Genomic DNA, 12,165 nt, shown 5'->3' with positions numbered 1-12,165 from the left:
ACACCTGCAAAGATAATCTTTTACAGCTCTGCTAGCTTGCTAACCCCTTCAGCAACACACACCACTGTAACCTGCCTGTTTCTTAAGGCATAACGCAAGGTATTTATTGTGGCTTTGAAAAATATGTAACCACTGCAATTAGCTTTTATCAGGCTGTTTATCAAACGAGTGTCTCACAGAGAGGAGAAAATGGCTGCTTGATCAAGGGTCTTTAAAGCTCATGTTATTCTGTGGTTGGTTCCCCCCAGCCCAGCAGCAGAGAAGGGGTTCATGGAGATACAATTGATAGACCATATGAACACCAGTGGACTGCTCTCTCTCTCTCTCAATTCAATTCAATGGGCTTTATTGGCATGGGAAACATATGTTTACATTGCCAAAGCATGTGAAATAGATGAACAGTAAACATTACACAAACGTTTCAAAGGAATAGAGACAATTCAAATGTCATATTATGGCTATTTACAGTATTGTAACGATGTGCAAATAGTACAAAAGGGAAAATAAATAAACATAAATATGGGTTGTATTTACAATGGTGTTTGTTCTTCACTCTCTCTCTAACACATTCTCCGCCAGCCAGCCAAGCCACTATGATGAACCCTCTCTGGGAGAAAGTCTCCATTCCCAGGGGGAGCCGGGATTGGAAAGGAATGGAGACCGCTTGTCACTTGGCCTTGATTTACAGGTGGCCCAGTCTGCCAAGAGTAGCAAATCACTATGTTATAGCCCTTGTCTTTGAATGCAGAGTGAAGTGAAGCACATTTCTAAAGAATGGAAGAGATGAGGGGAGAGGAGAGGAGCCGTATAGGCAGCAGAGACAGTGTCACACCTCATCTCTGTCTGAGGGCCTGGGGAGTTAAAACTGCAATCACATACCTCTCACCTCCTCCTCTTTGGAACCATCTAGCTATACTGCCAAGCAGCAGCAGAGAGCGAGAGCTGTATGCGTTCCAGAGGGCTTGACACAGTGTGTCTAGGAGATCTGGGTAATTAGTTGAAGTATCATGAGTTGGTTTAGGAGATGGTGCTGTAGGGGTATGTGTGGGTTCAGACGCCGGTTCAGAATGTGGGAGGCAGGGAGGGGGTCTATAGCCCTCAGGGGAAGTAGAAAGTGACAGGCACTTCAGCCTCTCACCACAGACAGAGCACTGGGGAGATATCCAGCGAAACACACCACCTTCTCTACCTTGTCAGGAAATGACATCTGGGCCTACATCTGCTCTGACTGCCCTTGAGACTGCCAGACTGCCCTTCTTTCAATGTCCCAAGCCATTATCTAAAAGGGACCATTCACAGCCACTTCCAGATAGCTGCGTCTTGTTTTTAAACCTAGGACAAAGGTGGAATAAGGTTTAGGTGAACCCTTTTCTAAGGCTGACATGAGAAGGAACCCAGAGACCTGAAAGAGTCACCACACCTTAGACCACACAGACTTTATTGGAGCCTATATGAGGACTTTTTCAACCCAGTCCAGACACCCTCCCTAGTCCACGTCATATGTAACTACGTAAAAACCATCTCTCACATGTTGAACTTCAAACAAACATTCTTTCTAATTACAGACAACTTCTCAACTTAGCAAATAAACACAGGGGCAGAAATAACAACTTCCAACTCCAGAGAGCATTCTGGTGCCAGTGGCAGGTTTAAGGGTTTCTATTCATAGCTCTAACCAGAATTAGTGGTCAGGGTTAGCTGTCAGTTGGTCATGATAATGAACTTTGGTGAAGCATGTTGTTCACGCTCGTGCTTGACTGAATCCCCTGCAAGCACACACACACACAAACAATCGCCTGCACAGCACGTGTGTGCACTACCGCACACACGGGAAAAGTTACCAGTGACAAACCAATCAGGAAACGGGCACGCTAACAGGAAGGAACAAAACAAATCTCTGAGCACCCCACTCACAGAATCCAGAACTCAGTCATTGAACCTCTCACTTTTGTTGGTTTCAAAGATCTTGGGAAATGTGTAGCATTAGCAGTGGCTTCATAATCTCAAGTGAAAGTATCACACCGACAGCATACAGGCGGATTGGCTTTGAAGCATCAAATATGAATTGGCACAGTCAGTTTGTTCCACTTCCTTCAGGCAACCCCTGGATTTCACTCACAGATTTCAAAATCTGTGAGGTTCCACTGATACTGCAGCAGGAAGTTAAAGCACAACCGTTTCAGATAGATAGCTCACTCAGGAGGAGGTGAACGACACACTGCATTTGAACCCATATTTCCATCTGCCCCAGGTGTACCTCAGAGAGGGATGCAACTTAAGCTAGGCCCACCACAGTCCAATGGCTGGAAACACTTAAGCTAGGCCCACCACAGTCCAATGGCTGGGAACACTTAAGCTAGGCCCACCACAGTCCAATGGCTGGGAACACTTAAGCTAGGCCCACCACAGTCCAATGGCTGGGAACACTTAAGCTAGAAGAACACTGAAGCTTCTGGAGCAGAAATGACCCATAGATGTTACACAGTGTTAAGTAATTACAGTTGTGCGATTAGACTTGAAATGGGGTAGCAGAGGCAAGACAGTGAGGCTTGTGTTAATCTCTGCCTGGTGGGGAAGCCTACAGCTCAGGCCCCTGGATGTTCCTACACACTCATCACTGTCCCCTGAGCACTGTCATTAGCCCTCAGGAGATTCCCTCAGCTGCCCTCATCATCCACACAGATACACCACGTGCATACACAAACCAACAAAAACAACTCTGGGCAATATAATCAGAGGCCATGGATGAACCAGCCACGCACCTCCACAAACCAGTAGTCACAGTTAAACGCTTGACAGCCTGTGGCCACTTTACATTCAGTTCCATTCAGAGTTCACACAGACCAATTCCATCTCTGGTTAAGCACTCTTCCGGTTGAGGTTCCTCTGCCTGTGTTTAGCATGAGTAATGGGTTTAAGGTTAACAGCCAGGCCAAATGGGCCTTCAGGGACTCCTCACCGGTCATCCTGACCCAGTGAGAGGCTGTGACTTGGGGTAAAGTCCTCTCCTCTCTGGGCCTCACTCGGGCACCTGTGGAGCATAAACACACCGGAGAGCAGCGGGGAGCAGGGCCTTCCTTTACAGCTGGGCCCCCCTGCTCCTGTCCTGTGTTTGGGTTTCTCTCATCCGAAAACATCCCCTAACAGACAATCCAGGCCACCTCCAACCCATGCCAGCTCCCTCCAGCTTAGGCCAAAAACAGCCCCTAACAGACAATCCAGGCCCAAGTAGGCACGCTGGATCCCAGGCGCCATGGGTAGGGCCTAACCCCCACGCTGGCTGTCAGGAGGAGGCCACAATGGCCCCAGAGCTGTTTAATATTTATGCCCAACTTCCTCTGTTCCCTCTCCGTCTGTCACTCAGGTGACCACAGGAGTCTAGAGGTCATCCTGTGTCTGAAGCAGAGAGTAACTACTCCAAGAGTTGTAGACTGGAGACCATCATTGGTGTTATCCTACTAATGAAAACATACAAATCTAGAAGTAGACTAAATTGGTATTTGGCAGTTACTAATCCGAAATCAACAAGTAAATAAATATGTTGAGAGAGTGTGCGTGTGCCTGACTGTGTGTGTGTGTGTGTGTGTGTGTGTGTGTGTGTGTGTGTGTTGCAGTTTTATTCAGATGATGATCTTGTCCTATTTATAAGAGCTGTATACATGCAGCAACTTTGACTGCTCAGTCAAATGATTCAGTGCTTACTACATGGGCCGGAGCGCAACCCACAGGGGGACCACAAACAAACAAGAGAGAATTATTCAGGGTTTAAACGCTTAAAACGGCCACTTCAGCACAGCCTTTTAAGTGTGTGATTAAAACGGGCACTGAGCTTCACATGGAATGCTCAGCGGAACCCAACGCCACCACAGGAGTTTCTTTCCCACTCAATCTCTCGCTCCCCCTCTCAGTCTATATATGGTCCTGCCTCACACGCTCCATCTTTACCAATTCTTCCTGTCCCATATAACATCCATTACTATCAACACTCTCTGTGACCATCCCTTTTCAACCAGCCAGTGTAAAACAAAAATGGGGATAAAGCTTACAGATGTAGGATCTGAATTTGATCACTCTTTTGCAAAGCAGGAAATGCAAACTTGTAGTGTTTTTCAGTTTTTAAAATGCTTCTAAAGTTTGTCATTTCCTATTTGAAATTTCAGATTTGATTTGACCTAAAGAAAAATGTATCAACTCCCCTAAAAAAAAAAAAAAATCCATTAATTATAATCCACATTTAATTTTGCTGCAGGATTTTTTTTCCCTGCTGTAGGAAACTGGCTCAAATTAAGATCCTACATCTGTATTTGCTTTCTAGATCTGTTGTTCTGTATCTGATGCATCCACAGATCAAAAGGATAAAGAGAAGCGAGCATCTCATCTCAGCGTGATGATGTCAGCGTGATTAGCTCTATATTTAGATGGATAATCTGCTAATTAGGCCTTTCACTGATACTTAATATGCACACACTCATCAATTTGATAAGCCATCTCAAAACCAGAAACTATAAAACTCTGTCACAAAACAAAAGGCAAAGGGAGAGTCAAAGAGAAAAAAAACACTAATATCTATCAGTGGTCCCTAGTGTTAAAATTACACCAAAAAAAGTATCTCTATTGGCATACTGAACATACAAACAACTCCTACTGAAAGACAATCATCATAAGAGAACAGAGAGGAGAAACACTTCCAATTGATCCTGGGATATTTGTAGCGCCACAGTGAGCAGATATTTGGGGAAACAAAGCCCAAATCTCAGCTGCTAATCCCTGGGGATTCAGAGCACATTCCAGGGACTGCTTTGATCTCCTGAGTGCATCCGGACAGCCCATCCCAGACACACGGCATCCTCATACACACACGTCTCATGCCGTCCCCCTGCACACCCCCATACCTCACATGCTCAATCACTATTTTTACACATATAAAGAATCAGATCAAAACGTCACACAGACATGGAACCCAACAATAAACTGAGACAAATGAACAATATTGTGAAGATACTCAACCTAAAATGAATGGAGAACCATGTGAGGTGCATCACAACACACAACAGAAAGTTGTAAACAACAGGGCCAACAGATCTAATGTCTGTGTATCAATACTTTTACCTCATTTAGTATATCATTATCATCTCCTTCTTTCACCGAAACCATTTCCGGCAGTCCCATTCACAGCAGTCCCATTCACAACACCCAATGAGGGTTATCCGCTTCACATTGTCACATAGGGTGAAATTCCTCCAGCTATGTAATCTATGTGACACATGATCCGGGAAGTGACATTAATGCCACCTGCATCTCCTCTCCCACCCAGTCCCCCAGATACGTAAACGACAACCCAAGACTTCCTCTTCTCATTGGAATAACACAGAGCCAGGTGCATGTACCCCTACTCCCCAGCCCTCTCCCCAAAGGCAAACGCTTTCTTTTCTTAGACCACAACTCCAAACTTCTCCCAGCCTCTTCAAAGGCCAACACCAGGGGGGTGTGGAGGGGTACGGCCTGGTGGGAGAGGGGCATATGACACACTGTCACTCACAGCACGCAGGGAGACAGCTGGTGGGAACAGCACAGGCATGGGGAGAGGACAGAAAGCGAGAGAGAGAGAGGACATAAAGCGAGAAAGGAAGAGTCTGCATTTGAAAGGTGCATTCAGCGCTGAGACAAGGACCCTGCGCTTTTGTGAAGACAATAAAAAAAAAACACTACAGGAGAAGAAGTAAGAAAAGAAGCTAGGCCACAGAACTGCCATGTCTTTTATCAGACTCAGAGTCTGAGGGTAGCACATATAAAAGCTTTACTTCAAAAATCAGAGCTCTGGCACCCAGTGAGAAACATGGGGATGTGGGCAGAAGTTCTACTCTGAGATTCATTTCAGAGTGCTGTTAGTTGTCAGATGTACCTTAAGATATTTTGTCCCAGTTTTGTATGGGTTTAGAACCTAAACCTTAGATGGAAGGTTTTGAAAAATGTGCTTTGGAATTGTCAGCCCAGAGCAGGGGTTTGGCGACTCCAGCAGTAGCATCACTGGGACCTCCTTTTACTACACAGAGGGTTAGGCCTCAATATATAAATATCTATATCTAATATCAATATATAAATATCTAATATCATAGATTACACACATATATATATATATACATACATACATACATACATACATACATACATACATACATACATACATACATACATACATACATACATACATACATACATACATACATACATACATACATACATACATACATACATACATACATACACCTCCCTGGCCCACTTCAAATGCAGTCTAATTTCATCAGCAACAACCAGGCAAGGCCACAGGGTAAACACAAGAAACAGATGGAGCCTGAGAGGGAAAATAGGAGGAGAGAGCTGAGATGGGGGGAGGGGGATTTAGGGAGGAGGAAAGTTACTTGGCAAGGGTGTGGGGGAAAATGCCTTAACAAATCATCAAATGAAATCTTTGCAATTTGCTTTCAGCACATTGCAAATTCCCTAGACAGACCGCTGGCTTAGGGTACAACTCATAACACTGCCTGAAGAGGACAGGAGAAGACCGGAGAGGGCAGGAGACCTTCAACACCTGGGCTCAGAGACTTGTTAAGACCCAACAAACCAGACCAGACAGGCATTGGCACTGCCAAATCATAAACTGTTGACTTCTCTACTTCTTCTTAATCATCTAAATTACAAAACGTTATGGGAGATATAAAAACAGCATAGTAAAAAACAAACTGTGCTTAGAATCAGAATTAAAGCTGGAATCCATAAAAGGGCATTTCATTTTAATGGAGGAGGTAGGCTATGGCAGTAATCCCCCTCTCTCCTTTCAAGAATATGATAGTTTGGTTTGGGAGGTTTCAGATCAAAAGGATTCCAGTCTCAGACTCCCCGCTGCTGCCACCATCTGACCCACATTCTCCTGGACCCCAGTTCAGCCGGGAGGCAAAAAGAACACGGCCTATAAAGTATATGTATCCTATACAACATGGGCCACTTTTAAAGGCTACGAGGAATGTTTGCATTGCATTCTCACCTAGCTAAGGTTTTAGCCCTTTTTCATTTGACAATACTTTGGGGTTAGGGTATTTACTACGACTTATGGAAAGCAGTAACTTTCACAAACTTTCCCTCAAGTTTTGTAATGCTAATGCTTCATGATAAGGTTAAGTTACAGATAATTTATAAGACATTTGCTAGTAAATATCTCACTATTTAAAAATGTTTACTGTAATTTCAAGCATTGTCATACTTAGATGTTTTAAAATGAAAAATAAAAACTGAATAAATCTAAAATGCCAAATGGTCCCTAAAATAAACAACACATGAACTGCCATGTCAAGGCAAGCAAACAAGATATTCAAAACGTTACAATGAAATATTCAAGTTCTAAAGACTACTTGTTGAAGGGAAAAAAACGAAGGGAAAAGCATCCAAATAAATATTGATGTCAGGAACACTTTTCGTCCTATTCTATTCATTTTCCCGCAGCGCTGTGAAAGCCATTAGGCACATAGAATTAAATCATTTATAAAACAGAAAACTCTGTGAGCCCAAATTGTTCAAAACCATCCAACTTTTTCAGCGGGGTTCCTTTTCCATCCTGGCCAAATATCACTTCACACCATCTGGGGAATGAAAAATGCTCCACAAAACAATCCCACCCTTTCACATGTATCCCACAATGCCCTCTGGTGAGTCTGCTGAACTGAAGAGGGCCCATGGATACCCTAACTGTGCCCAGAGGGCTGCTACACTACACGGAACAGAACACCGAACCCCTTCCTACCCCGATGATGATTTCATAAGGAGGGTCCAATTACAATATGAAGATGTTTATTAGAGGCCTGACAGCATGTCAGGCTTAGTGGCTTTGACACCATGTGCATGCAACAAGCAGACCTGAGGCTGACCCCATCACGGCACTCAGTGCTACACTTGATCACTCGCACGTCAATACAAACTGGGCATAAGTCATAAAAATCTCAGCCCACTGCTTTTCTCGTCAACCTCCCTGGGCTAACAGAGCCTCACACCTTCACAGCCCACCGACCAATGTGCTGCTATTAAAAACACCTCACGGCAGGGATAGAGAAAACAACTGTGTACTTTAGACACAGGTTGGACTTTGATCAAGATATTTTTCCAGCGTGCACGAGGCTGATTGTCACTAGCTGAAGGAGTCCTTGACTTGGCTCCTCACCAGCATATCCCTGTGTCTTCCTCATACCAGAGACATTTAAATTAAATGAACCAGACTGGTCTGGTATGCGCTGCTATCGGTCACTTCCTTATGATAATGACATGATAAATCATAAGAAGCAATGCAAAACGATATGCAATCACATAAAAGATTCAGTTTAGATACATCGCTTTGTGTGCATTGCCAAAGTTTCAAAGTGCTGGGGTAATAAATGCTTGGGATAATCCAACCAGAGAAACAACGGCAAACGGTTAGAACACCTCTCGTTCAGTTAACACAATGCTTTTCATGCACACAAGCATGAGCAGCTCACTAGAAATGCAATGTCCATGAAATAGTGTGACATGATTCTCATTGAACGCAACTGCAGCATAAAATGTAGCATGTAAACATCCTAATGGTTGTATGTCTGTGGTCACAACATGATGGCCACATTGCTGGACAGAGTATTAGCTTCCCTCTGTTCCAGTGGGCTGAGTGAGCTCAGTAGCTGAGAAGTGGAAAAGTCCTGGTGGATTTTTTGATGAGCCCTCAAATCCTCAAAAATGCTGCCTTTGAGAAGTGAGCATCCCTAACCAAAGAGGCTTACACCCGGTTCCTCTGAAGCTTTTCCAAAAAAAGGATTTCTCCTCTCGACAACAACACAGGTTACGTCCCAAATGGCACCCTATTCCCTATATAGTGCACTACTTTTGACTAGAGCCCTAGTACCTATATAGTGCACTACTTTTGACCAGAGGGCTCTGGTTAAAAGTAGTGCACTATATAGGAAATTGGGTGCCATTTGGGATGCAACCACTGTGTGTTTACCGGGATGACAAATCTGAAACAGACATGACCTCCACCACCTCTACCCCAGCCTTACAATGCAGCCCTGTCACCAGTCTGTCAGACTGCAATGCTTTCAACTCAGCCGTGATCTATTACCTAGAGTATAAACTTTAGCAGCATCTGTTCTTGGTGGTGTGACACATTTGTTCCCATGCACCAAAAGTGTCTGATGATAAGACAGTTACCAAAGCAAGCAGTGTGTAGCAAGTCAGGGCTCCTTTTGTAAAAAGTTGTACCAACATATGCTGTTTTGTACTGTATGTTGAAACAAACATGGCTGAAAGACTGAAAAGTGTTGTGGGAAAGATATTTGTTAATAGAGAGGTTTAAACACAAGCCTACAAAGTTTTCACTCTTAAATATTTGGTCCATCATGTATATGGGGCCAAGTGTGTACTGTCATCAGCCATGTCATTGTGTTAACATGTCCAGAATCACAACACACACACAACATCCTTACAAACTGTTTGCAATGGGAATGAAATTAACACATTGATAAGAATTTCACAGATCAAGAAGAGGAAGAAATTAGTGCACACTGAATGTTGAATAGCAGCTTTTATCTTGCTACACCTGCATGAGACTTCTTCTAATGTGCCACTGCATTCAATAATTTCCATGTGTCTGGATGAGAGAGTCAAGAATGTCTATCTATGTTGTCTAGCCAACAAAGCAAATATCGATTATCTAAACAAACAAAACATATGCAAACTATCCTTGTGATGTCAGCTTGATATTATCAATAATTTACCATTTTTTTATTGAGATTATTAGTCTAGCCTATAACTAAACACACTGCTACTTTCTTTTTACAACATTTCTGGTTCTCTTTTCAACTTCTGCATAATGCACAGAATAAATAGAAATAAGCCACATTTCTTGAGAATGTCATTGAATAGGTCTACGTCAAAAGCAGACTTTGAAGAAAAATTAAGCAGGCAACATCTGAAGATTTGGTTGGCTATTTATCAGGTATTATCGTCCCATTGGTGTATTGCAATAAGGTGACTGAGAAATATACTTTCGTATTTTTAAAAATGTACTTAATTCGAAACAACCGATAAATTCAGTTAAACTTTAGACTACAATTCATCCCACTAAAAATAAATGCAGCCTTGGCTAAACCTCGAAAGGGAAGCTAAGAAAGTTAGGACCGTCCAGGGTTCATTGTATCAACATCAAACTGAGAATAACAATCTTGTTTTTGAAATCATAATAATTTATTTTAACATTTATTTAACTTACCCGAGTAGACAAGCCGCACTTATTCGTGTGGTGACAGTCTTGTTGCTCAAGCCGCGAGCCCGTGCAATAGTATTTCTGTTTCACGAGCCAATCGTCAATTCCTTTCCTTGCCAAACAGGCATTAACTACAAAACTGTCGCCTGGAATCAACATAAAAAGGTGCGTTATTACAATATAAACAACATGTTACGGTTAGGTTACAATGTAACATATTTATTCAGCATTGTGCCTTTTTCTTCATTTTCTTGAATGATAGTAGACTTCGTCTCATGTTGTCAACGAGTCGGTCATTATTGGTGCATGGATAAATGGGATGATAGACTGGACATACTTTTAATGTATATTTTCAACAAATATAATAAAACATAGACAAACGTATAGCCTGTCGTAAGTGTAGGCCTATGGGCTACTCACCCTCCGGACTTTCCCTCGGTTTACAAATCGCAGCTTTTCGGGGACAATTGTCGAGAGAAAGAGAACATAAAGATAGGCATTACTCGAAAGTATTACCGCAAGTGAGCATTCAAATCAACGATTAGGGGTGACATTTTTCGGTAAAACATATCTTACCATGTTTCGAGTGAAGTTTACCCATTTCTCTGCATTGAGTTGGGATTGAAAAACATCAAATGTATTTATAATCCAGAAATCAGCGATTTCCAGACGATACAAGAAGCGTCCGTAAAGAAAGCAGCAGGCTGCACTCAGTACATCCTACGGCAACAGCGCCACACTAGCCTTTGATCCGAAGAAAGCTCCCCCCTTCGTCTCCCTTCCAAGCGTAAAGGAGGCGGTTACCAAAACCAGCACTTCAACCGCTGAATGAACATGATTGACACCTCGCCCAAGATTAGACGATTTGCAGGCAGGCCCTCTTCTGTTTTATTGGACGAAGGCGGCACATGAGAGCCAGCCGAGACTCTTTCGGAGTTTCCAAATATAAAAAGAGCAGCAATGCAGCAGCCCCTGTCACCACTACCACCATTGCCAGCCAGCCAGCTAGGCGCAGTGGTCGAAGAGCAGCGCAAAATCGCTTTAAATGATATTTCGCAGGACGATAAAAAAAAGAATGAATAAAAACAGTTATTTGATTGATAGACATGCAAACATAATATTTTATTAATCATACAAACGGTTGGATTAATTGCTACCTATAATAACTTGTTTACACCTTTTTTTCATAGTTCACACTGTGGGAGAGAGTCCTGAATAAACAAAATCTGATATTTATAGAATACAACTTATAATATTTATGGCACTTATAGAACACTTTATGATCCCAGTTTTAAAACTAAAATAAACACAAGACAAACTAATTTGGTGCATACATTTGATAAACCATAAATGCCCTTCAGACATTTCACAACATACTGTATGAGCCTGTTGACAGGAAAGTTTAGAGACACATCACATTTTTTCATGTATATAATACTAGATACATTTAAAATCTCATGAAGTCCCATACAACTTTGAGATTTGTTCAAGGTCTTACAAAAAAAAGGCAATTATTGCTTTAACAAGAAAAGTGCACTATTTCACAGGATGGCTCCCACGTGGCCCAAGTGTAATGGCCCCTAAATTATCCCAGGCCTCTATAACGGTCAAGGTTATGTTTAAGTTTACATGCCTGGTCAGCCTCGTGAAGCAGTTTAGATCTACCAAGCCAGGCAGCCACCTGCACCATCAATCCACATGCCTGGACAGTGTGTGAATTACAGGAGGCAGGGGTGGCTCAGACCCCCGAATGAGACATGAGCTCCCCTTAATGCAACAAAAGTCAAACTTTGGGGTGTTTCTAATTTAACCATTCTCCTATTTGTTTAAAATTCAATGCTGTACTGATACAGTGGTAAATATGAAATTAAAAGCTTATTCCAAAT

The 12,165-nt window shown here is 42.6% G+C and overlaps 1 protein-coding gene across 1 annotated transcript in view; it reads right to left on the bottom strand.

Moving 5' to 3' along the window:
* LOC106587577 (protein naked cuticle homolog 1) overlaps positions 1–11,068 on the bottom strand; it is a 37,927-nt gene extending 26,859 nt beyond the window's left edge. The window contains exons 1-3 of the mRNA XM_014176100.3: positions 10,856–11,068; positions 10,700–10,732; positions 10,286–10,425 (exon numbers count right to left, since the gene is read on the bottom strand). Of these exons, the coding sequence (XP_014031575.1) occupies positions 10,286–10,425; positions 10,700–10,732; positions 10,856–10,880 (198 nt within the window). The 5' untranslated portion in view covers positions 10,881–11,068. The remainder of the gene's footprint in view (positions 1–10,285; positions 10,426–10,699; positions 10,733–10,855) is intronic.
* Between the last annotated feature and the right edge of the window lie 1,097 nt (positions 11,069–12,165).

The sequence above is a fragment of the Salmo salar genome, chromosome 26 (assembly GCF_965601325.2).
Source record: "Salmo salar chromosome 26, fSalSal1, whole genome shotgun sequence".
Lineage (NCBI taxonomy): Eukaryota > Metazoa > Chordata > Actinopteri > Salmoniformes > Salmonidae > Salmo > Salmo salar.
The sequence above is the reverse complement of the archived record's forward strand: the minus strand, read 5'-3'. Positions and strand labels throughout refer to the sequence as shown.